Source organism: Acanthochromis polyacanthus, chromosome 12 (assembly GCF_021347895.1).
Source record: "Acanthochromis polyacanthus isolate Apoly-LR-REF ecotype Palm Island chromosome 12, KAUST_Apoly_ChrSc, whole genome shotgun sequence".
NCBI lineage: Eukaryota > Metazoa > Chordata > Actinopteri > Pomacentridae > Acanthochromis > Acanthochromis polyacanthus.
The window spans coordinates 36,632,618-36,658,117 of record NC_067124.1 but is presented as its reverse complement, the minus strand read 5'-3'; the positions used below and the strand labels follow the sequence as shown (position 1 = coordinate 36,658,117).

Here is a 25,500-nt window from a genome sequence, read left to right as displayed (position 1 = left end):
CAAGTCTAACCTTAAAAACCATGATTAAAAAAAAACACTTTTTATATATCCCTTTAAAAATTAAGCAAAAATAAAGCATTTGCACTACACAAATTCTGTTAAAAGGAAAAAATTCCAGCCTCCTTGACGCAACCAAAAACCTATGTTTGATTCAACTGTGATCAACAGTCCCCTAATAAATATTCTGAGACTTTTTGGTTGAACTGCAGGCTGTGTTTACAAAGAGCAGATGGACAAATAAGGAAACAAATTAAAAATGCAAACCGGAAAACATCTGTAGTATGTAAAGCCATTTTTTCTCACTATTAATAACACCTGTGTGCACTTAGAACAATGCTGTACACATTAAGTTTCGCTTTTTTCCAATATTTGCAAAACAAATAATCCAAGAAATTCAACTTTTTTGTCCTTTTTTAAATGATTTGTCATTCTAACTATGCTAAGACATTTCTAAGTTCTCTATACTACTAGCCCTGGTTGTTCTGTGTCCATAGAGGTACAGGACTTCATATTGCAATAAAAACTGAGCCCACAGTGAGGAAAAAAGCAACAGCAAGGTCACTGATCGCATCTAAACTCTCACTTTGGCAGAGGAATAAGAAGGAAGAGAGAAAAAGAAACAAAGCTGTGATATGATAAAGCAAACTTCCTCCTCTGCAATAAAAGGTGTTTAATAACCAACCTGAATCCCAAGGTGATTAAAAACTAAGTTAAAGTCAATTTCTTGAAGTTACCCCAACTTAAATTCAGTTTTAAGTCAACTGATGCAGAAATTAGAGTTAAAATTACACATTTAAAATCAACATAATGGCTCAAGATGATGTTTGCAACCAAATAATTAATCTAGAATCAGTGAGAGAGATGTGTAACCATGCATTTAATAAATGGTATGAACAGATTCCTTCATATTACCTTCATTTGTGCACAGAATGAGGACTTTATCAGACATCACTTCCACTAGGATTGTGCGATGAAGACGTCTTAAGAGCCAATAAAACCTCCAAACTCCTTCAAACAATTACAGCCAACATCTATTTGTTCTTCTAAATCCGCCCTGCTCACCTCCGAACACACGACACACACAGCAAAAACACACTCGCTGCCTTTTTTCCTCCACCAGAAAAGACTGTACACAAACAGCCCTGGATGTCAGCCTCTCAGCAAACACCAGCTCTAATACACTTTTATTTTTTCAGATAGTTCACACGCAAACACAACTCCCAGTGTGGTAGCTGGAGCTGATCAGAGAGAAGCCCTGCCTGAGGCGAGACAGGAAAAAGTCGGAGAGGAGAGGCTTGTTTTCACGATGCTCTTCTGAAACTAAACGCGTGACTTTATATCTGCTGTTCAACCCACCCACCGGGACTCAAGGGTGCATGAAGGACATCACATCTTCGTCCCTCTTCGCTCCCGTCCCTGTGTTTTTCTCATTAGGTTCACAGTAAATCAGATCACGCCTCCCTGCAATAAATTACAGACCTGGGAACAGACAGGGAGAGACGAAGCTGCGAGAAAGGAGGAGCAGAGTGGAGCTGGGTTTTAGCGATGTCAGGATGCAGGGAAGCGATGATAAACGACGCAGGGATGGGACATGAGAGAGCTCTAAATCATGTACATGTGAAGATGCGTGCAGCAGCAACGCCAAAGCTGCTGCCGCTGCACGCCGAGTCACAGTTCAGGAATCAACCGAAAGTCATTAGTGTCGAGTAAAATGCACACGAAGCGCCGGCGACTCCTCCCACATGCGTGTGAGATATTTTAGAAATCTAGACAAGTAAAATCCCATTCATGTCGCACAAAGACGCTGTTAGATGAGTGGCATTTAGAGCGCTGCCAAGGCCCAGAGGATGAGCGAGAGATTCTTCCCGCTGAATCACAAACAACGATGCTGGAAAATATGTGGTTCTGTGATTTAAAAAAAGAAAAAAAAAGAAAAAAGGGGGTGATTCAAGCCTGTGTACAGAAAAAAACTGAGAAAAAAAAGAGAGAAATCACCTCCAGGAACATCCAGGGAAAGAAATTCAATCACCAATGGTAAATTGTCCATGCTGGAGCTGCACATTATTGGAAAACCTGGCAGTGATATTGTGTCTTTCTGTGATTTATATTGAAAAATTACTCTAATTTCCACCAGATGACCTGAATAACTCGGTTTAGGAAGATTTAGATTGGGGCGGTTTTGTAGGGGAGAACATCTGCACTGAAAATACTAAATAAAAGTTTTTAAAAAAGGCTGTTTGAAATCTGGCAAGGACATTAAAAATAGGGTTTTGCTCTGGATGGCACTCAGATCTGGGTTTTCTGGTGCAGATTTAACTTATTGTTGCAGACAGAGAAGCTGTTTTTCCTCGATTTAACCAAAAAAATTCTATGCAACTTTTCTTTCTCGCTCATTTTGCCGTTCACATGTGGAGCCTGCATGTAAACAAACTGTCTTTTAAATAAAGTTTAAAAAAAAAAAATAAGGACCTGAGTATATCCAAGAACCTTTAAATCTGCTTTATCAGACTTCTTTTGCAGGTTAGTCCTGGGAAATGTCAACTGTGCAAGTTTACTTTTAGTATCAAGCAGCAAAAAAATAAAAGTTGTAGCATGAAGCATTTCCTGTGATGCGACTATTGCACATGTGCACATTTGCGATGCTGAAACGATGAATTGTGCGTCCACATCCTGCACCTACGGAGCACCTTTTAGCCTTGAATCAGCTCTACAACCACAGTGGGTCTCATCCACCGACACAAACAGCAGCAGAACACCAGCGTCTGGCCTACAGACGCTTCAGCATGCCGGGCTTTAAACTACCAACCTCTACATTAAAGGACAATCCACTCAACCAGCTGAGCCACAGCAGCAAACAGAAGCTAGAAATGACCTTCAATATGCACTCAAACAGCAGAATTACAGATTTTATAAGTGCAGCAGCTCTGATTCCATTGAGTATTTAGAGAGATTTTTCAGAACATACATCAGATTAATTAAACTTACAGCCACAGTATGATCCATTTAATGAGGTGAAATAATCCCAGAAACTCTTATTTTTATAAGAACAAACTTATATAAAAAAAACATTGACAATATGATGAAAACTTTGAATTTGAACTTTAAAGTGGAGAAAATACAACAAAAAAACAGCATTTAGTGTTTTATTTTTGTTATTTACAAGACTTTAAATGACTATTAAATGTATATTTTGTGGAGTTTTAGACCTGGGTAATATTTCTAATTGGGTAATTGTTTTGCCTCATATTTGTAGGAGGACAGACTTCAAGCTAGCAAAATTTAGCAAAACTTTGAAATTTTGAACTTTGTTCAATGGTCACGAGCCACTAACTGAAAAATTGGAGCCACTGGAGCCATTACCTTATTTAGATCTGCTGGATACCACTTTGTCTGTATCCTCAGCAAATTTTGGGACTTTAAGACTTTTTTTCTGGACATAATGAACCCTTTATATGACCTTGGTAAGATGTTTTTCTTGGGCCACAATATAACTCTTGATTGGAAGTTTTGCACCTGTTTCCATTTTGAAGGGTCTATAACTTAACATTTTGGCCTTTGTTGGAGCTGTTCAATCATTTAGATCTACTGGATGCTACTTTCTCTGTGTCCCCACCAACTTTCAGCACTGTGAGAATTTTATTTCTGGCGATAAAGGCCCCTTAAAATGACTTCCCTGGTATGTCTGTAGAGCCACAATACCACTTTGATTGGAAATTTTGCACCTTTGTCAATGTTCAAAGGCCGCTAACTAAAAAAACTGGCCTCTACTGGAGCCATTACATTATTTAGATCTGCTGGATACCACTTTGTGTGCATCCACCAAATTTCACGGCTGTGGTAATCTTATTTCTGGATATATTAGACCCTTAAATGAGCTCCCTGGTAAGATGTCTTTCTAGGGCCACAATACCACCATCGATTGATAATTTTGCATTTTTGTCCATTTTCAAAGGCCACTAACTAAAACCTTGGCCTCTACTGGAGCCATTACATTATTTAGATCTGCTGGAAACCACTTTGTCTGTATCCTCAACAAATTTCAGGGCTGTGGGAGTTTAATTTCTGGACATATTAGACCCTTAAAACGAGTCTCATGGTAAGAAATCTTTCCAGGTCCACAATACTACCAATGATTGGACATTTTGCACCATTTTCCATTTTCAAAGGCCACTAATTTAAAAAATTGGCCTGTGTTAGAGTCATTACATCATTTAGAACTGCTGGAACTCATTTTGTCTGCATCCTCGCCAAATTTCAGGGCTGTGGGAGTTCTATTTCTGGAGATATTTAATGCTTAAAAGTGCTTCCAAGGTGAAAATACAAAAAAAAAAATTCCAGATCTTAGAACGTGAAATTTTCAAAATTCAACCAAAACGTCTTATAGATCTTAGTTTTGGGTCCCAAATCGGAACAAATCGTAAGATGATGCAGCATTTCCTAAATTCTGTCTGAATTTATAAGGATTATACCATCATCCACATTTATCAGCAACATTACTGCACTTTTTAAAGGTGAAACTTCAATTAAACATCCCCGCCACGAGCGTGTGAAATTAAAACAAAGACACGAACAAGTAATTCGCTCTCCAGAGTATTGATCCTCCCTCTTTCTGTCTGGGCCTCGTTTCTCTCGATCCATTCTTGTTATCTCTAATTAAAACAACACTTTTCGTGCACCTGAGACCCGACGAGACGACACACAAACACCAGCACACATTCATCAAACCGCTGAACCGTCGGATGTTTGGTGAGCTCCTCGTCTAAACCGTCCTCAGCTGCTTGTAACTGAGCGGCTGTGTTGGCATAAAGAGCCTGCGTTTGAGCAGCGACAGTAGTGGAGAGTGAAAAAGGCTGTCTGAGGAGCAGGAGAAGCCCTCTTAACTTCATGCTGCCGCTGATTTCATAACAGCGCCGAGGTTATGAAACTCTGAGTCCCAGCTGGACCTGCCCACCTGTTCTGCTCTCCGTCTGCACTCACACATTGTCATGCATACGTAACCTACATACCGTCTGAATGCTAAATCGCACAGACATTTACAGACCATTTACAGTCCTTTTTCTCCCTGGTTTAGCAGCCAGTTTGATGTTTTTTTTCCAGCCTCAGTTCCTAATGTCAAATCTGGTTTGTTTTTGAGCTTTTTAGTTTTATTTTGCTTCAGTTTGTTCCTCATTTTTTGTTGCCATTATGGATTTTTGCCTGTTTCTTGTGTTCTTTGATTCCCTTTTCCTTTTTTTGTATCAGAGTTAGTTATTAACCCTTTGAAATTGGAACAGTTTCCAGACATTTTCTGCTCCCGTCACCGTTTTCACTGCAATATAAAGTCTAGGGCTGGACCCGAATATCCCGAATATCCGAATATTCGTTTGCTACGGCGGTATCCGGATATTAATTTTGGTATCTAAATATTCGGACAAAACAAAGGCAAAATTTGGACCCGGGAGACCAGACGAACGGATCTGAATATTCGGGCCGTCTACGCCACAAGCCCGCCCGCCCAAACGCCCCTCCCTTCGGACGTTACGGGGCGGAACGAATATTCGGATATTCGTCTTTAATAGGGCCCGAATATTCGGAGGCCAGAATCCACTATTCGGGCCAGCCCTAACAAAATCCTGCACCTCTATGGAAACAAAACAAACTGTAGAAGAAAAATGAACTCAGAAATGTCTTCTGTGCAGAATAAATGAAGATACTGAAATTACATTTGTGCTCTCTCAGAATATATTTGTTTTAGTATTTTCACCTTGGAAGTTCTTTTAAGCATTCAATATCTCCAGAAATAAAACTCCCACAGCCCTGAAATTTGGTGAGGATACAGACAAAATGGTTTCCAGCAAATCCAAATGATGTAATGGCTCCAGTTGAGGCCATTTTTTAAAAATTATTGGCCCTTGAAAATGGAAAAAGGTGCAAAATTTCCAACCAAGGGTGGCATTGTGGCCCTAGAAAGTTCCTCGAAGTTTATATATAAAAAGAAATTTATCCATACTTCCAACTAATAATGGCAAAATTATGTTCTGTAAATTAAACTACATGTTTTCAGAGCAGGGAATTTTTGCATTTTCACCTATAAAAAGGAAAAAAACACATAAATCCTTAAAAAGACAAACCTAAAGTTGAATTTCTTTGATGTTTAGTTTACAAAAATTGATTTAAAAACCTGGAATAAACATGACAACATCTTTCCAAATGCCTATATGTGTTACTGATACTGCAAAATTAGATGTTGGCTCTGCTTACTATAGACATTTACATTTCTAATTTGTGCTCTCTCAGCTATTAAATTAATCGCCACCATTTTTGATAATCAGTTCATCAGCTTCAATAATGCTCTAAGAAAAAAAATCCATGCTCTGAATGCAGCTTATTTAATTTGAATATTTTCTTTCCTCCTCTGTGACAGTTTTAAAGACCAGACAACAAATCGAATAATCGAGAAAATAATTCAGGGATTTACTGACAATAGAAATAATCATCGGTTGCAGCTTTAGTGAATTAACTTACCGTTTAAGCCACTTCATCCCTAATTAATTAGATTATATCATGTAGGATATTGCATAGAGGGATGCATTTACCTGAATACTCAGAATATTTGCATTTGGTCTCCACTCAAAATTAAAAAAAGAAAGAATTAGAGGACTTTCATTTTGAGAATATGCTCAATCATAGATGCAACAATGCAGACTGGTGCAGAAAAGGAGCAACAACAACAACAAAAAAATCACCAGAATATATTAAATCAACCATCCAAACCTCCATTTAATGTGCCTCTACCAGTGTTCAAACAAAAACTGCACCCATGGGATGTTGTGATGATGTAAAATCTGAAAAATATCTCCCTCATTGAGGTCAGAACTACACTTTTGCCACAGCAGAAACTACAAGTTGTGCAGACTGAGTAAATATCTGGACTGGAATTGGTCTATTTCTGCAGGAGTGCATGCATGCGTGTGTGTGTGTGTGTGTGTGTGTGTGTGTGTGTGTGTGTGTGTGTGTGTGTGTGCACGTGTACTTCCGTGCAAACGCAGTTGTACACGAGTGCACGTACTGTACGCCGGTCAAACGCTTCCCTTCCGTCCTCCACATGATGGACCAGAATCCATCACGCCGGCTCCTCCTTAATGTTCCAGCATCCATCTATTATTCAGCGGGAGCAGGTGGGGGGGCGGGGTAAGAGGGGGCAGCAGGGGCTGAATGGAGGGTGGGTGTGGGGCAACGGAGCGTGTGTGTGCAGGTCTGTTGGTGTGTGTTGGAGATGAGGATTATTACAAAAAAAAAATGAGAGAGGCAACCCCCCAACCCGGAGCACGTTTTCTGCTCACTCCAACCCCATGAATGGCAAATTGGAGGCGGCTGCTGAGGTGGAGGAGTCGAAGAAGACAAAGAATAAAAACCTCCAACCCCCTCCTCACTTCCTCCCCGCAGACTGTCACACTTCAGACATGTCAATACAGCAGCATGTTACTGATGAAACGCTACAACACAAACAAATATATGCTTAACGGATAGCACCAAACAATAAAGGGAAATTTCTCATCTGCGCAAAGACAACAAACCCTTCTGCACAGAGCACGATGGGAGAATATTATAGAGGGTGGATGCATGGATGGGAACAGCACAAAATATGAGCAAAAATGAGGGGAAAACATCAAATATAGTCTCAAAAGATCACATTTTGGCTCAAGAAAACGAATTAGCACAACAGTATGCATCAATATCTAGTTATGACAACTAATGCAAACAAATTAAATTCACCCAACAAACTATACTGAGTTAGAATAATTAGCTTTTCTTCTACAATCAAATGTACGGTTTAATTACCAGTCTTAACTAGATGGAGAAGACTTGAAATCCTGAACTCAACATGAAGGAAAAATAAAATTATCAGGCTGATTTAATTAACTCTCCTGCTGTCCTCATTTACGGGCACCAAAAAATATTGTTTACTTGTCTGAAAAAAATCAAAAAATTCAGCAAAAAAAAATCTAAAAATTTGCAAAACCTTCAGGAAGAAAATTCTAATAATTCCTTAAAAGATTCCCTTAGAAGTTAAATATAAAAAGAAAAAAAAAACTTGGCAAGAAAATTCTTGTAAATATTTTCAAAAAAAATGAAGAAAAATCTTCAAAAAAAATCCTAGAAATACCTAAAATGATTACATATATATCAGTAAAACTTCTAATATTTTCTTTAAGGAACATCCACAAAAAAATCAACCAAAATCCAGCAAAAACATTCTTAATATTTCTTTTTTTCCACCAAAAAATGTTCAAAGATTTCCCAAAAATGTTGAAAATGTGGACATCAGAAGTTTCACTGTGAAAATATATATTTTTCTTCACTTTTTCAAACTTTAAAACGGGTCAATTTGACCCGCAGGACGACACGAGGGTTTAATAAGATGCTCGAATGTCAGATTTATTGGAGACACACAGAAAAACCTGCTGAATGTCAAGAGCACCAATAAAATGCCAAACTTGAGGCTTTAAAATGTTAGCTGTCAAAAAGTAAGTGGTGTCCCTGTGGCGGCAATCTTTTCAGTCTGTCTCTGAAAGATTGAAAATTCACATGTAACAACAAACATGTGTCCAAAAAGCTCAAGGCTATAATAAAATGCCCCTGTGCTCAGAGAAGCTTCTCGTCTCCACACAGTTGCTGCAGCAGGTCAGACAGCTGTGTGGCCAAAAACAAGCCTGAAAGGAATGAAATAAGATGCTCTAATGTCAGATTTATTCAAGATGGAAACAAAGTGATTTCATCTACCTGGTTGGTCCACTTCGAGACACACAGACAAACCTAATAAATGTCAAGAGCACCAATAAAATGCCAAACTTGAGATTTTAAAATGTTAGTCCTCAAAAGAATAAGTGGTGTCCCTGAGGCGGCATTAGTCTTTTTATACAATCTGTCTTTGAAAGACTGAAAATTCACATCCAATAATCAACATATGTCCAAAAAGCACAAGGCTACAATAAAATGCCCCCGTGCTCAAAGAAGCTTCTAGTCTCCACCCAGTTGATGCAGCAGCTTAGACAGCCAGTAATGACCAATAACAAGCCTGAAAGAAGATGCTCTAATGTCAGATTTATCCAAGCTGGAAACAAAGTGATTTCATCTACCTGGTTGGGCCACTTAGAGACACACAGACAAACCTGCTAAATGTCAAGAGCACCAATAAAATGACAGCGAAATGCCAAACTCAAGACTTTAAAATGGCAGTCCTTTAAACAATAAATGGCGTCACCGTCTTCTTATACAGTCTGTGTCTAGAGAGACGGAAAATTTACATGTAGCAGCCAACATGTGTCCAGAAAGCACAAGGCGGCAACAAAACGCCTACACTCCCATATTCACAGTCTGAGGGCAAACTCTAACTGCAGGTGAAGAAGGGAAAATTCTGAAGATAATATGTAATGTAGCACTTGAGACACAGCCGAGGAGTGGAAAACACACCTCCCTTCTCTGCTCACGGCAACAATTAAACACACTAAAATGCACAGAAGCAGTAGCAGCAGCAGCAGAGGCTCATTGATCAGACTGAGAAAGCTCGGTTTGTCTTACTCAGAGCCACAAAGCAATGCTGGCCCATTCAGCTAAAACACCTCCCACTCCTTCCACCCACGCTCACATCATCTGGGTTTATTCTGTCTGGAATGAAAGCTATCTGTAAACAAAATCAGTGTGGCTGTCGAATGGAGGATCAGTTTATAGAGGAGACGAGACCGAGGAGGGACGAGGGCAGCAGGAGGGCGAATCTGAGGGAAGGAAAACTGGGATGAAGGCAGAAATGCAGTGTTGGACCTATGGGCCATGTCTATGTCTGCATCATGGCTCCACATCGGAATCAAAACCAAGCACTTTGGTATCAAAACTGAATCCACCTGTGATTTCCAATCAGCCAAACTGCATAAACATGGATATAAAATGGGCTGTGAACATCGGAACTTCCTCAGTTTTGGACCCATTAGTTGTATCTATACTTCCATCATGGCTCCACATGTTGAAAAATTGCAAGAGGAACTAAAAAATCCTATTTCTAAGTTCAACAGTCGAGTGTGTTGTCTTATGAACAATCAAAAACAAGTAGTTCAGTATCAAAAGTGAGTCAACCTGTGATTTCCAGACAGTCTAACTACATAGACAGGGTTAAAAAATGAGCCATGAATACCAGAACTTTGCCAGTTTTTTGACCAATCAGCTGTGTCTGTCCGCATCATGGCTCCACATGGAAAAGAACTGCGAGTCAAGCAAAAAAAAAAATCTGATCGCTAAATGTCAAATGATTCAAAATATATCTGCCTTATTCCTAAGTGTATCGAAAATTTCGTCTTACGAACAATTAAAAATAAATAGTTTAGAAAGACTATATTGAAAATTCAGGCCCGAAAATAGAAACTAGAGCTGTGTCTATGTCGGCATCATGGCTCCAGATGTTGAAAAATTACATAAATGCCAGAGGAACTAAAAAAAAAAAATCTGATGCTGTGACTTCACAAACACAGGAATAGATCAGCATTTCTAAACTGAAGTATGTTTTTTTTTTGCCATAAATGTATCAAAAATAAATAAAAAATGACATTTCTTTGTTATTTTTTAAAATTTTTGTTCATAAATCAGCTCAAAATGTCAGTTATCGACCACCTTCATCACTAAATATCTGTGTCCGCGCTGGAAAATAACGATCGGTCAACCCCTTTTCAAAACAGCTCATTCTTTCTTCTAATTGGCCAATCAATAATCAAGTAATCATTTCAGTTTTAATCACAGTATGAGATTTTTTTTGATAAAAGTCACACAGGCCAGTCCACATATATATCAGTTAGTTCAATCTCTGAAGAGCTAAAAAAAAAAAAAAAAAAAAAGCACTAAAAACTGGATTTTGCGCTTTCTTTCACTCGATATTCTGCTGGCTGCTATAGAGATGGACGCTTTAATCCCACAGTGTCTCACAGATGAATAATTACTCCACATTAAATGCTCCAACCAAGCGCTAAAGAAATGTGCACGCATGTAAGCAGCACATTTATACAGACGACTGGCCGAGGTTTCATGCCATGAGCTTTGCAGAAACATCTCCTCCAAACCTGGGAACTCCTGTGATGTAACGTTTTACTCAGCAGGAGAGCGACTTCAGCAGGCAGCATCACTTATAGGAGTGCGCCAGATTTTCTGTCTGAGTAAATGGTCTCAGGGAGTGACAGAGGCGAACAGAAACAAACCCGACAAACAGCAGGACGGTGCCAAGAAGGGTCATTTTCAAAAAAAAAAAGTGAAAGAGCCGGAGGCAGAAAGAGATTGAGAGTAAGAGGGAGGGGGGTGAAATAAGCAGAGAGAGGAGCTCACTTTCCATCAGCACAGCTGTGATCAATATCGGTGTCTGACAGGGCAGCGCTCCAGCCTTTACCGTAAATCACTTCCTATTATGATGGCAGCTCTAAATCACACACAAACACACAATAACTGACCTGCTGCAGACATGCAACCACACGGGTACGCATACGTTCAGTCACAGCACACACCGGCAGCAGGCATTTATGTGCATTCTCAGAAACGGGCAATAAACAGGCCGGCGGTGAGCAGGAAAATGTGACGCCTGTGTAGCAGCAGCAGCAGCACAATGACCGGCTTCAATTAAGTAGTCAGCTCTGGTTTAATGTGCAATGTGTGTGTTTAGGGAATTATACCCAAGAATATAGAGTGAATTTGCACTCAAACCGGTTATTCAGGCCTCAGAGAAAGACTCCTGCTGAAGTCGTTTCATGATCACAGCAAATCGCAACGTTAATTAAACATTAAGAAAGGAAATAAAGCTTCAAGCGAACAACCACAGCCCCAGTAAGACACATTTAGACAGTATACAAGAGAAGTGAGAACAGACGTGTATTTCAACGTCAAATGATGCAAAACTGGATCATGTTTCAGTTACTGCATCATGTCGAGGTTGAGCAGTAGAGCGTTCCGTCTTACGAGCAAACAAAAACAAATACTTTATGAAGCCTGTATTAAAAATTTACACCCCAGATTAGAAGCAAAAGCAAATACACTTCCGATCACTGAAATCTGTGATTTTAAATCAGTCCGACTGCATGAAAATGGTTCTAAAATGAGCTGTGAACAGAAGAGCTTTCTCAGTTTTGTCTATGTCTGCATCATAGCTCCACATGGCAAAGAATTGAATGAAGGGACTGAAATATGCGATTGTGAGACTTCACAAAGATAGAAAAGGACACAAGAAGATCAACTAAACATCACTGGAAACACAGTGTCAGTAATAATCAGGAGGTATAGAAGGAGCCACAGTAGCACTAATCAGGGCTGCAGTGGTCGTCCTCCTAAAAGGACTCCACAAAATACTGACTAAAAAGAAGCTGGAAGAAGAGGAGCATCCCAGCAGGAGAACCATCCAAAGAACTAAGGTTTCTAAAGAAAAATCAAGTAAAAGCCACGATTTGGACAAGCATGGGGCCTGACTTGAATCCAACAGAACATTTTTTGGGGTATTTTAAAGAGAAAGGTATCAAAGAACAACCGAAAAGTGAAAAATGTCAGAACATCTCCACAGAAATTTGGTATCCTCCATGCTGAGGATTGAGACAGTCATCAAAATAAAGGTGGAAATATGACGGACTGAAAAAATAAAAGATTAGAATATCTGTAATGAAAGATACTCTGACTTTTGCTGCATTGAGTTCTGACTGTGGGGTCTGTATTTTTATTATAGTGAATCTAAACTGTTAGTTTTAAATTTTACATCAGTGCAAATACCTGCTGTTTAACTTAAGGAGAAATCATTTTTAATGCTGCTCTACTCACTTCTGTTGCATGCTGGAGTTAAATAACCAGACAGACGCTAAAAATTTAAAACTTACTGATTCAGTTCCACATCCAAAACGAATTTTCTCCCAAAAGCATCGACCTGAAAGCTGACTTGGGCCACGTGGTTCATCTGAAGAAAAAAATAAGACAGCAAGGAAGAGAAGTTATTTATCATTACTAAAGGCAACCATTAACATATTCATGGTTCGATTCATTATCATAAATCAGTTCTCATCTGCACTGATGGACCGCCGCTTTGTCTTTTTCTGAGAGAATAAGACATCAAGGTCTTTGTCTGAATGTCAACTTCTGCTAAAGATCTCACAGTAGCATTTCAGCTGTAAATCAGACATTTGGTTTACTGTGACACACCACATATTTTACAAAACCCTCCAAATAAAAAACAAAATAAAAATATAAGAAACATTCAAAATGCATTAAAAAAAATCCTGAAAAAGTGGTTAAAAAACTTCTGTAAGGTTTAAAAAGTATGAAAAAGGTGAAAATAAAAGAAAATACTGCAAAATAATGATTCTTTTAGCCGATTTAAACACATTCATTTTAGTCACTCACTGTAAACAAATCTGTAAAATACTCATTTTTTAAGTGGAAATTATTTACACTTTTTGTCACTTCTTTTTAAACTCCATATGTAAATTAATACTTTTCCTGTGATTATATTTGATATTATCTGCTATTTAATGAACACAGAAAATCTGTAAAATAACAGTTAAAAAGCATTTTTCTTCCTTAATATACATAATTGTTCTTGCAAACACAAACTACTCGTAAAACACGCATTTAAAGAAAAATTACAATAGTGTCATTTTACCATTAAATCTTGTAAAAGAATGAATTAGCATTTGTAAAAATGGAAAAAAGTTATTTATTGTTTATTTTACGATAAATTTTTTCAGATTTTTACTAGTTACTCTGTGTAAGGAAAATAGAGAGAATCTGTAAAATAACAGTAAATGATTTGAAAAATTACAGTTAAACATTCACTGTAAAAGAAATCTGTCAACCTGTAAACTAATGCTTTTATCTGTAATTTAACAAAGCAGGGAAATCTGGACAACAACTGTTAAAAACTTCATTTAACATTTTCAACCTTTAATGTATTTTTTTCCCCTTTGGAACAATAGAAATATCGGTAAAACAATGACAGTTTTGTTGATTTTAATACAGTAAAAATAGTTATATTTTACAGTTAAACACTGTAAAAGAATGAATTACAGTTTGGGCCTGTTTTTTATGGTTAACATGCAAATTAATGCTTTTCTCTATGACCAAGAATAAAGAATCTTTATTGTCATTATGTTTTTACAGAGGAAAATTTTGATTGGTGACTCCCAGTTATAGATAAAAAAAAGAAAAAGGCACACTATATACAAATAAAATACTCAGAGGATATCAATATGTAAACAGAATCAGTGCACAACCGAGTGAGCGTCATGGTAAACTCACTTCCTTATTGCACATAGTGTGTCTGTTTATCCCTAATTTAACAAAACTAAGCTTGATGTAGTATTTTTTATTCCTTAATATATATTTTTTTCTTTCAAGTAATGATAAATAAAAGTAAAAACTATGTAATTTATTGGTTAAATATTGTAAAAGAATGAATAATCGCGTAAAAATATAGATTTTTGACCATTTGTTTTCAATCACTGGTTAAAAAAAAAGCAATTTTAACAGTAAATTTAGCATTTTTCATTCCTACAGCAGTCCTGAATCCACCCATCTTTCTGGTTGTCATGTTTTTGTGTGCAGAAAGAACACAATCACAGAAATGAAAAGAGTTTGTGTGCGATTGATCTGGATGGAGGAGGGTCTAACCGGGCGCTGGTCACATATGGTGCAGGTTTCATTACGCAGCCTTTGGGTCAATGAGAACTCCCATAATAATTCCTGGATGTCCAGGAGAGTCTCAAACACGACTCTCCCTCCCCCTTCATTATAAACCGGATGCTGCATGACAACCAGGAGGAGGAGGAGGAGGAGGAGGGGAGTTTCTGTGTTTCCTCGGCCCTCCGTCACCCGAGAACGACCTCGGCCCACCGATTCCCCAAAGACCACGGACTCTTTTGTTTGTAGGAGTGTGTCTACGCGTGGTCAATGCATACATGAGCAGCGAAGAGGGCGTGTGTGAAACGACAACCCCACAGCGATGAAATCCAAGCCGGCAGATTGGACCCACAGTGGGAGGAGGTACCAGTAATTGTCCTTAATGAAAGCACATCCCAGCTTTACTGAGCTGGACCAACATTAGCAGCACCACCGACTCTTCTCACATTGATTTCTGACTTCTAGCTCGCCTGATTTTCCACTCATGACCGCCGAAGTATGACTGTCAGTGCTGTCGATGCTCTGCAGAAAGGACCAGATAGGACTGCATGAAGGAGGACGAGAACTCAAAGTCACCGGGATAAAATCAGTTTTGCTGCTTGATTCAAAAAGAAAACTCACAGGATTCTCATTTCCCATGAATCAAGAAACGTTGGCCTGATAGCGTCTAAAAGAATTCATCATAAGAGTAGGAAAAGAGTTCAGTTAATACATGAAAAAAGCAAACCTGCTAATGATAAACTGTGTGGAGTAAATTAGGTACATTGTTGCATCATTTGCAAAAATACTGATCTTTGATGTGGACGTTATTTATAGCATCGGCCTGATTTTATGGTCAACGTATAAATGAATACTTATTTTCTATGATTTTACTAGTTAGTAATTTTGATGAATAAATCAGTAAATAACAGTAAATTGTATAAAAAATGAGTTAAACAGGTTTTTTTTAGTTTGTTTTGGTAACTGTTTCTATCAGCTATCATTGTATTGTAATTTATCTGTTGCACTTTGACTTGAAAGTGCTAAATAAATAAATAAAAGTCATTATTATATAGTGCACTATAAAAAAACACACATGAATACTGCAATGTGAAAAAAAGTAAATTAACCTAAAACACGATGCTACAACTATTTTTGCTGCATGATACAAAAAGAAAGCATGGGTCACATTTTCCAAGATTCATCTACAAGAGAAGTCTGTCTGATAATATCTGATAGCATTAAAAGATATTTGAACAAAGCCTTCCATTGATAAACAATGTGATATCATCTCATCATTTGTAAAAATACTGCGTTGGCCTGTTTTTTACGGTTTAATGGAAAAATCACTTTTCTGGAGACTCTCTTTTTCAATCCAAACCTCTGAGACTTTTCTCATGTAGTTTAACACTGGAAAAAGCATCCAAACTACCATTTTTCCTTTAAATGCCATTCAAATCTCATCCTATAGAGCTTTTGTGGTGCAAATTTGAACTAATTCTTGCCTCCTATGGTGGCGATAATTTCCACTTTTGGTCAACATCGTCTTTTCTGCAGCCAGAATATTTCCATACAATTAACCGTAGCGGCACATTTATATGGAGTTAGAACAGTCTCATAATTCACAAATGCACACAGAAGAACTCACAAATGTAAACTGCAATCCACAAATGCACACAGAAGAATTCACACATGTGAACTGGGATTCACAAATGTAAACTGCAATCCACAAATAAATTAAGAAAGTTCACAAATAATTGGATATTGGACGCGCATCGCGAGGCGCATTTCCTTTAAAACGACCGATTCGTGGATTATATACCGACTTCAAGACATGTTTTGGACAAAATAGTTTACTGGCTTGTGTCGTCTGGATGTCCAAGGTTAGATTATGGCCGTTTTTTGTGGAATATTTTCATCTGTGTGTAATAATGAACCCGGAAATGTCAGTCGCGCTGTGTACGTTAAAGCCGTGTACAGAGAAATGATGGATGGATATTCGTTGTTTGTCAGACAAATGTGTTTATATTATCCGCTGTGGTAATCACATCTGAAAGTGGTTTATACCGGCGGATTCATGAGAATCTAAGCTTTCCATCCGCGTATAATGTTTATATAATCGCGTTTGCAGCCTTCGGCCATTCTTTAAATTCCTATGCAAATTAGTAAGTGTACCGCCGGCGGTACACTGAAGTTTAACGGGTTAAAAATGCTCGAGTTTGCGCTGCAAACTCCCAGCGCAAACTATATACTCCCAGTCCCGCTTGACTTCTCGCTCAGCTTTTGCCTCCAGCATAAGCCCCGGCCACAAAAAACGCCACAATGTTTTTAAACAAATAAAGGGTCTATTGTCCCCATCAGAAGCTATGGTCTCTCCGACGGGCAGCTTCACTCTTCAGCCCAATGACACGGTGAAGTATAACGCTGTGCGGACGCGTTCATATGATTGGCTGAACAGTACACCCACCCCCACGTGGGGTGAGTTTTTGTGATTGGCTGAAAGGAGGGAGACATCTGATTGGCTACAGAAACTTCCGTGTTGAAAAAAATGCATTTGTGGATCGAGCTGACGGCAGAGCAGTCTCAAAAAAGATTCACACACAAAAGCAGTTTGTGAATGCAGAAATGCATTTGTGAACTTTCTTAATTTATTTGTGGATTGCAGTTTACATTTGTGAATCCCAGTTCACATGTGTGAATTCTTCTGTGTGCATTTGTGGATTGCAGTTTACATTTGTGAATTCTTCTGTGTGCATTTGTGAATTATGAGACTGTTCTAACTCCATACATTTATGTCCAAAATGATAATCACAGTAATTTCAATCAATATGAGAGTGAGATTATCTGATTTATCACTGCGATACTTCTGAATTTAAACCAACTGATCGCTGCTTTCACTTTCATGTTGTGCTATTTTCCTGCTAATGTTCAAATCAACATCAAAATAAAATCTAAAATAACTTTCACCTGAATTCAGAGCATCTTTGTACCCAGAACACCTTACTTAATGAGCATATACTTATTGATTGACTCTACAATTTACCGATGCTCCCTGAACGCGTCACATGCAGGCAACAGTGGAAGCTAGCTGCGCACAGAGAAGCTTCTAGTCTCCACTTAATTACCGCAACCCAGCAGGCACGAGACCAAAAATTACACGGAAAACCATTTCTTAATGTTATTCTATGTTAAAAAAAATAAAAAAGCAATCCTGGATGTCTCTACCAGCGATACACCGGTTGAAGAAGGCTCCAAACAGATTTTTTTCTGCTTTGTTTTTGAAAAACAATCGGGTCTATGCAGAGGCGCTCCTCTCCAAAATCATCCAAATCCTCCTAGAATGATTTATTCCTTCATAATATAGTTCTTCAAGCCCTCAGGTGAGAATTTCTGTATTTTTTCATATATATATCTCACAGAAAAAAGTAATTTTTCCCACTATCATGCAGCTCTACTCTTTACAGAGGCATGTAAACATACAAACAACACACAATCTGCCCCCACTCCTTTGTTTTTCCACCAAAACAACACGAGCACTTTGCTGAACTCCCCACTGCTCATTCAGCGCCGTTTGTGTCTGAGACTGAAAATAGGCGACGCAACAGAAGCCTATAAATAACCTCCCGCGTGTCGCACATTCTCAGAAGCGTTTGACAGATTTGTTTTTAGGCTGTTGATCTAAAAACAGCCGATAAGTGATCAAACCTGAGTGACATCACAACGCTCGGCTCTCTGGAGGATCGAGGACTCGGAGCACAAATCAAATCAAAGATGCCGTCGCCCGTCTCCTCCCTCTACCCTGGATTTCTTCCTAATGTACATATTATAGCTTTATTAGGACTTTGAGGCTGTTAACGACTGCCTGCATGCAAGGAGCTTTTAAGACTATGAGCTGGAACAATACACACACACAAAAAAAGCATCTCCTGGGCTGGAAACTCAGGAATTACACGCTTATGTAAACCGGCTGAACCTAGAAGGCGTGTTATCTTTAGAAAAATGCTCAAATCACACAATTCATTGGATTAGGATACTGTAAAAATAGAAACAAGCGTTGGATATTTAACATTTTTGAGGTGCTAGCATGCCGTTCTTTCAGAAAACTCAACCAAATCTCAGCTTAAAATCATAATTATTCATTAAAAATCTTTTTTCTATGTTTCATTCTAAAAAAAAATCACAAAAAATAGGTGTTTGGTCTGTCCAGATTCTGTAAAAAACAAAAAATTCTGTGATCCTTGACACAACCACAAAGACGTGACTGACTCAGCTGCCACCAACAGTCACGTGTTAAAAATTCTGAGAGTTTTCGTTTGAACCGCAGGCTGTGTGTTTATACAGAGCAGAGAGGATAAAACATACTAGAATCATAAAATATCTGCATCATGGCTCAAAAACAGTAAGGAGAGGAGCAATTTACTGGAAGACACATTCAGCACGGTGAAGCATCTTTCTAGAGTAATTATTTGTAATTTTGGAAAACAAGTAATCAAAGAAATTATTATATTTTTATTATTTATGGCAATCAGAACCATCTCAAACTGTTCATAAGAATGGTTTGAGAGGAGACAAGTATGGAAATACATTTTAAATAAAATATAGACTGTACATGTATTACCAGTCAAAAGTTTGGACACACCTTCTCATTCAATGGTTTATTTTTATTGTAGATTAATACTGAAGACATCAAAATTATAAAAGAATACATTGAGAAATATGCTGTAAAAAAAAGTGCTAATCATCAGTGTTAATCTACAACGTAGAAAATAATATAAATAAATAAAAAGTATTGAATGAGAAAGTGTGTCCAAACTTTTGACTGGTCGTGTAAAAGTAGTGAAATATCTATAGAATGTAGAATCAGAAGTTTTGTGAATGAGTTGTTCATGTTGAGACCAGTTTTTTTCCCCACTTTTTGTAAGGAGCTCAACTCTATTTTTCTTGTTTTTAATCATTTATGGCATTAAAACAGTGTCACACTGCACCAAAAATATATTTGAGTTTAGCATGTATAGGAATATCTAGTGATGATGTGCAAAGGAGAGTGAAAAATACAGTTTCTAACGATTCTAGAAATGTAAACAGCAAATATCTACAATATGTGGAGGCCTCATTTATTCCAGTGTTTGCAAAAATATTGTACATGTGGGCTCCATGTTTTGTTTCAATGTTTTGTTTTGTTTTTTAGGATTTATGGCTAAAATTAAATCTCAATTTATATTCTAAAAATATATTTGTGTAAAATATCTAGAAATTCTTTCTAAAGTAATCATTGTTGATTTTGGAAAACAAGAAATCAAAGAGTTTTTTTTCTTTATACATGGTTTATAGCAATTAGAATCATCTCAGACTGTTCATAAGACATGTTTGAGAGGAGGCAAATATGGAAATACATTTTTAAAATATACATATAAGTAGCAAAATATCTATAGAATGTAAAACTATAATTTTTCTGAATGGGTTACACGTGTGGAGAAAAATGTTACACATGTTGATTCAGGGTTTTTTTTCACTTTATGTAAGAATTTCAACTCTATTTTTTCTCCTTTTTAGTGATTTATGGCATTAAAATTGCAATACTGCCGCAAAAAGCTGGAAACTTTTAAAGCAGGACTAAAGAGCTATCTGTTTAAAACTGCTGAATTCGTACATTTTATTAGTGAATTGTTTTTAAGCGTAGTTTAAATCGTCTTTGTTTTCAGTCAGTAGCACTCTGAGACCCAGACGACTGAAAAATGAGTTTGAAATCAAATGTATTATTATTAAAAACATTTTTGAGTTCAGCGCAATGAAACATGTTTATAAATATTTAGAGCTGATGTGTGAGTTTCTAAAGGTTCTAAAAAGTAAACAGTAAAAATCTATAGCAGTTTTTCCAGCCTTTGCAAAAATGTTGTACGTGTTGACTCAGGTTTTTCTTCAATTTGTGCAAAACAAACAGAAATTCAAGGCTCGTTTTTTATGATTTATGGCATCATAACTGTGTCACACTGCAAAGAAGACCTTTCTGAGTTCTCTCTACTTTTAGCTATAGTTGTTCCGTTTCCACAGAGGCGAGAGACTTCATGTTGCAGAGAAAAATGAGCCCACAGTGAGCGAAAAATGAGACAAGAGCAAAAAAAAAACACCATTAAGATCAGAGGGTTAAATGACTCCAGGGAAACATGAGGCAATGCACGACACGATTTCTGCAATCATCCTCAGAACATCTGTCTAAAACTGCCCTGATGTGCTTCTACATTTAGCTACAAAACCTGCCATCAGATCAGTATCAGCTTCAAAAACAGGCTAAATATCAAACCGATATCTGCCAGCAGACGGTTTCTGTTAGCTGGTTCAGCTCGGTCTGAGGTGTGGCGCAGACAAAGGGTTAACACCTCCCTGCCTGCCACCATCTGTAGCCCTCTCCTCTCGCTCAAACCTACACCAGCCTCAGCCACACAAATTAAAAACGCATGACAGGTTTGCACAATGCTAATTGACTCATCCCTTGAAAGGAGCCCAGCAGACATGCCGCTTCACTGAACTGACTCAGTGATTACGACTATTACTGCACTGGATCCGCTATTACAGCCAATCCGAGGGGCTCCAGGAGGCTTCCTGCATAATTTAGTTGTATGATACTGCAAAACAACCCCTGCAAGACCTACTGTACACAGATGATTGGTGACCGGAAGACACTCTGATCCTAAGACGAGTCTACTGTCCAGAATAGCTGCAGATATTTGTTTACATTCATTGCTTTAGTCATTTAGTTAATGAAACGTGGAATATTTCATTTTTCTGGTGTATTATTTCAGCATTATGTGTAATATTACTTATCGTTACCGTTTACCTTTTTTATTCAACTCATATTTTAGCTCATTATTTTACTTTCTGTCATGTATCTACTTTATTTCCAACTAGGAACTGCATCTCTTCTCCCGTTATCTAATTTAGGTTTTTTCCTGAGTAGGATTTTCCTTCAGAATTAATTACGTTTTCATCTTATCTTATGTTTATTTAAACAAGTGAAGTATTTTAGGGGATTCCACCCTCTTTCAAACAAATTTCCTACAAATTATTGCAGTAAAAATTGAAACATTCAGCTACCAGAGCAGTAAAAGGAGTTTTTTTTTTTACTGTATTTTTGAGAAAACTAATCATACCAACAAATGTGTTTCAATTATCAGGTCCTGAAACTTGGTTATTAAGGAAATGCTATAACTCTTTAAGGAAACTTCAGGTGCTACCACCATTTAATTAAATGCATGGTAGAAAAACAAAAATTAATTCATGAGGTATTTGGGGGACCAAAAGATCTTTTGAACAAATTCCTTGCAAATTATTGTGATAAATATTGAAATATTCAGCTACCAGATCAGTAAAAGTTGTTTTTAGTGCATTTATTAGAGACTAGTAAACTAACAACACCAACAAATACGTTTTAATTAATGAGTCCTGAAATTTGGTTCTTTAAGAATTGCTTTTTACTCTTAAATTAATGAAGTATTTTAGGGGATTCCACCCTCTTTTGAACAAATTTCCTGCAAATTATTGCTGAAAATATTGAAATATTTAGCTACTAGAGCAGTAAAAAATGTTTTTTACTGCATTTTTTTAGACTAATAGGTAAACTAACAATACAAACAACTGCTGGTTTTAATGAGTCCTTAAATTTGGTTATTGAAGCAATTAGCATATAAATTTGACACAGTTTAAAATGACAAATATTCTCAGTTCCCAACAGTGCACATGTTAAGAATTTGTGCTTTACTTTGCTATATGTTCTAATTATATCTAAATAACTTAATATCTTTGGGTTTGGGACCATTACTTGGATCAAACAGGCAATTTTTATTGCTGTTTTATTTAGTTTTTCTGATGTTTTATAGACAATTAATCAAGGGAAAAAAAACAGCACACTGATAAAAGGTTTGCAGCTTTTATACTCTGAAAAGTAATTCAAGAGACTTATTTCCACCACATCATTAAATGCATGGTTGTAAAATGAAACTAAAAAAACTCCCAATTGACTGGTTCAGATGAACATTTGAGTTGAAACAATCTTTGATGAATTGCGTCAATTTAACATTTTGTGTAATTTAAACTCAAATTTCCGCATTAGTTGATTTAAAACTAAATTTGAGTTGAAGTAACTTCATGAAATTGATTCGAGAACTTTAGTTCAAGATTTTGTCTGCTTCTTTTCTACTAAACATGCCTAGATAATATCTGATGGTAAATACTGACAATTAATAGTACCTTTTTGATTTTAGAGATTGTGAGATTACCTTTGATTGTAGAAGAAAACCAGATTCCTTCAACTCAATATAATTGGGTTGGATTGACATAATGTTATTTGTAATTGTGTGAACTTCATATTTTGCATAATTTAAACTCAAATTACCACATTATCTGATTTAAAACTAAACTTGAGTTGACGTAACTTAATGGAATTGATTTGATTATTTGAGTTCAGGATTTGAAGTCTGCTTCTTTTCCACTAAATATGCCTGGATAATATCTGAAGGTTAATATTAATAATTAAAAACCTAATTCCCTCAACTTAATATAACTGAGTTGTGTGGACATAATGTCATTGATAATTGCATCAACTTGATATTTTGTGTAACTTAAACTCAAATTTCTGCATTAGTTGATTTAAACTAAATTCATGATGAGGTAACTTCATAAAATTGGCTTGATAAGTACATTTTTCTTCACCTTGAGTTCAGGATTTCAAGTTTGCTCCTTTATTTTAACACATCTGGACAATCTGAGATGTTGTCTAGCTATGAGATGTTAATTCTTCTAACTCAATATAACTAAACTGGGTTGACATAGCATCACTGGTAATTACATCAACTTAATATTGTCTGTAATTTAAACTTAATGTTCTGTGTTGGTTCACTTAAAACTGAATATAAATTGTGTTAACCTAATGGAATTGGCTCCGTAACTTCATTTTTCTTCACTTTGAGTTCAGGATTTCCTTTTTTTTTTCAAACACATCTGGACAACTTTTAGATGCTGTCCAGATGTGAGATGTTAATTCTCTTAACTCAATATGTTTTGTTGGTTGAACATAATATCCATAGAAGCTGCCATAAGACTGATGTGTGTTATTTTAGTTGTTGTTGTTGTTGAGCCTAAATGTTATTTTTTAGAGTGTGAATGGGACATTTTCCAGGTAAAAACAAACATTTTCGCTGCCCTCTGCTGGACAAACTGTAAAAATGATACTGACACTGTTTCCAGATGACCTTAAGTGTGTCTATGAAGCATTTTTATACTTTCATTTACTGCTAATTATCAATTAACATGAATGCTGATGCACATGTACACTATATATGATGCATGTTATGCGGAAGGAAGTTCAATCAGGCGCTGAAAGGGAGCTGGTCGAGGCATTAATTAATGATATGAGTAGCTGCTGGGACGAACAAAAAGCAAGTTGTCGACACATTATTGATTACCCAGGCTGACCTGATCACTATTATTGATGCGGGGTTTGCACGGTGTGAAGTGGAAGCTGTTTAGGAGCAGTTTGCATGTAGGACGGTGTGTTTTTGGTTCTGATTGACCCATATAGAACCTGCAGACAGAGAGCTGAGGCCTGCTGCTGTGTAAATGTTTTCCCTGTGAGCGTGAATCCTCCCTGTAAACAGAGAGGTGCCTCCAGAAAGGCGGACACCTCCTCCCTCCATCCCACATGAAAACACCGCGTACCTGCGCCGAGCCGCTGCTGGAGGCGGCTTTCACCCTGGTGCTCAGCTCGTCCTGGCTGATCTGGCTGTGGTTGTGGCGGCTGTAGAGCAGCCGGAGCGGCACCGTGTCCTGCTTCCCCACGAACCTGCTCGCATCACGAAGCGCCTTCAGGCTCGACGAGGCGTCTCCTGCACAGAGGAGGAAAACAGCAGCAGTAGCAGCAGCAGCGTGAGGCGCCTGATGGAAAACACACCGAGCACATCTGAAATGGTTCCCTTTGATAAGCGGCTCCGGACGGACAGATTTCACATCATGAGCGGCAGGATGTGATGGTTAAAGCAGTAAACACGGGGCCTGTTTGGGATGATTTAACACTGATTCAACAGTAAATGATGTGAAATCCAAAATATGATCGGTTACCGTTCGGGGCGTCTGGGCTGCTCTGGTGACCGACGTGCATCAATCCACAGACGCACAAAAGGGAAATCCACCATCGCGGGCGCATCATCAGCATCATCACCTCTCTGTGTCTCTGGCTGGAAAAATCTAAACAATGCGGTATTCCAGGAGGAGGCTGCGGGGGTCCTGCCTTCGCTAGGGACGCCTGGAGCCGGGGCTGGTCGTCTGGGTAGCGCAGTCCCGCTGCTGGGGGGCCATCTGGGGGTGCGTACGAGTCTGAACGCCGAGCGCGTCTGAGCGCACCGAGACCCCGCGGATCGGCGACACGGAGGAGGCGCGGAGGGGAGAGAGAGAGCCGGAGAGGGAGGGAGGGAGGGAGGGAGGAGAGAGGAGGAGGAGGAGGGCCGGGGACACCTCCTTAAAACGCATCACTGTCCAGCGGCTCACTGCAGAAACGCCCGATGCATAAATATGAGCCGGATGGAGCAGAGCTGCGGGCCCTGACCCGGACCAGAACCAGAACAATCCTCCTCCACTGCCAAGCACCGCAGGAGCGCCATCCTGGTTCCTTAGTCTCTCCATCATCCACCAGGACCACAACATCCGCCCTGAAAATACCACAAAAGGACATTTAACTGTAAACATATGATTGTTTCCCCCCTTATTGAGTCTTAAACAACACAAATGTTCATATTCATATTTATGCCTAAATTAGATTTTTATTTCCTCAATAGCTTTCTTTAAGCTGGAAATGACACAAACAGGTAA

General features: G+C 38.1%; 1 protein-coding gene across 2 annotated transcripts in view; it reads right to left on the bottom strand.

Annotated features, from left to right (window-relative positions):
* Nucleotides 1-25,084, bottom strand: part of adam22 (ADAM metallopeptidase domain 22) — a 104,500-nt gene extending 79,416 nt beyond the window's left edge. The window contains exons 1-3 of one of the 2 annotated variants that reach the window (XM_051956303.1): nucleotides 24,754-25,084; nucleotides 24,355-24,521; nucleotides 12,870-12,946 (exon numbers count right to left, since the gene is read on the bottom strand). In XM_051956303.1, the coding sequence (XP_051812263.1) occupies nucleotides 12,870-12,946; nucleotides 24,355-24,521; nucleotides 24,754-24,850 (341 nt within the window). In that variant the 5' untranslated portion in view covers nucleotides 24,851-25,084. The remainder of the gene's footprint in view (nucleotides 1-12,869; nucleotides 12,947-24,354; nucleotides 24,522-24,753) is intronic. The other variant, XM_022196005.2, reaches the window with a different exon arrangement.
* Between the last annotated feature and the right edge of the window lie 416 nt (nucleotides 25,085-25,500).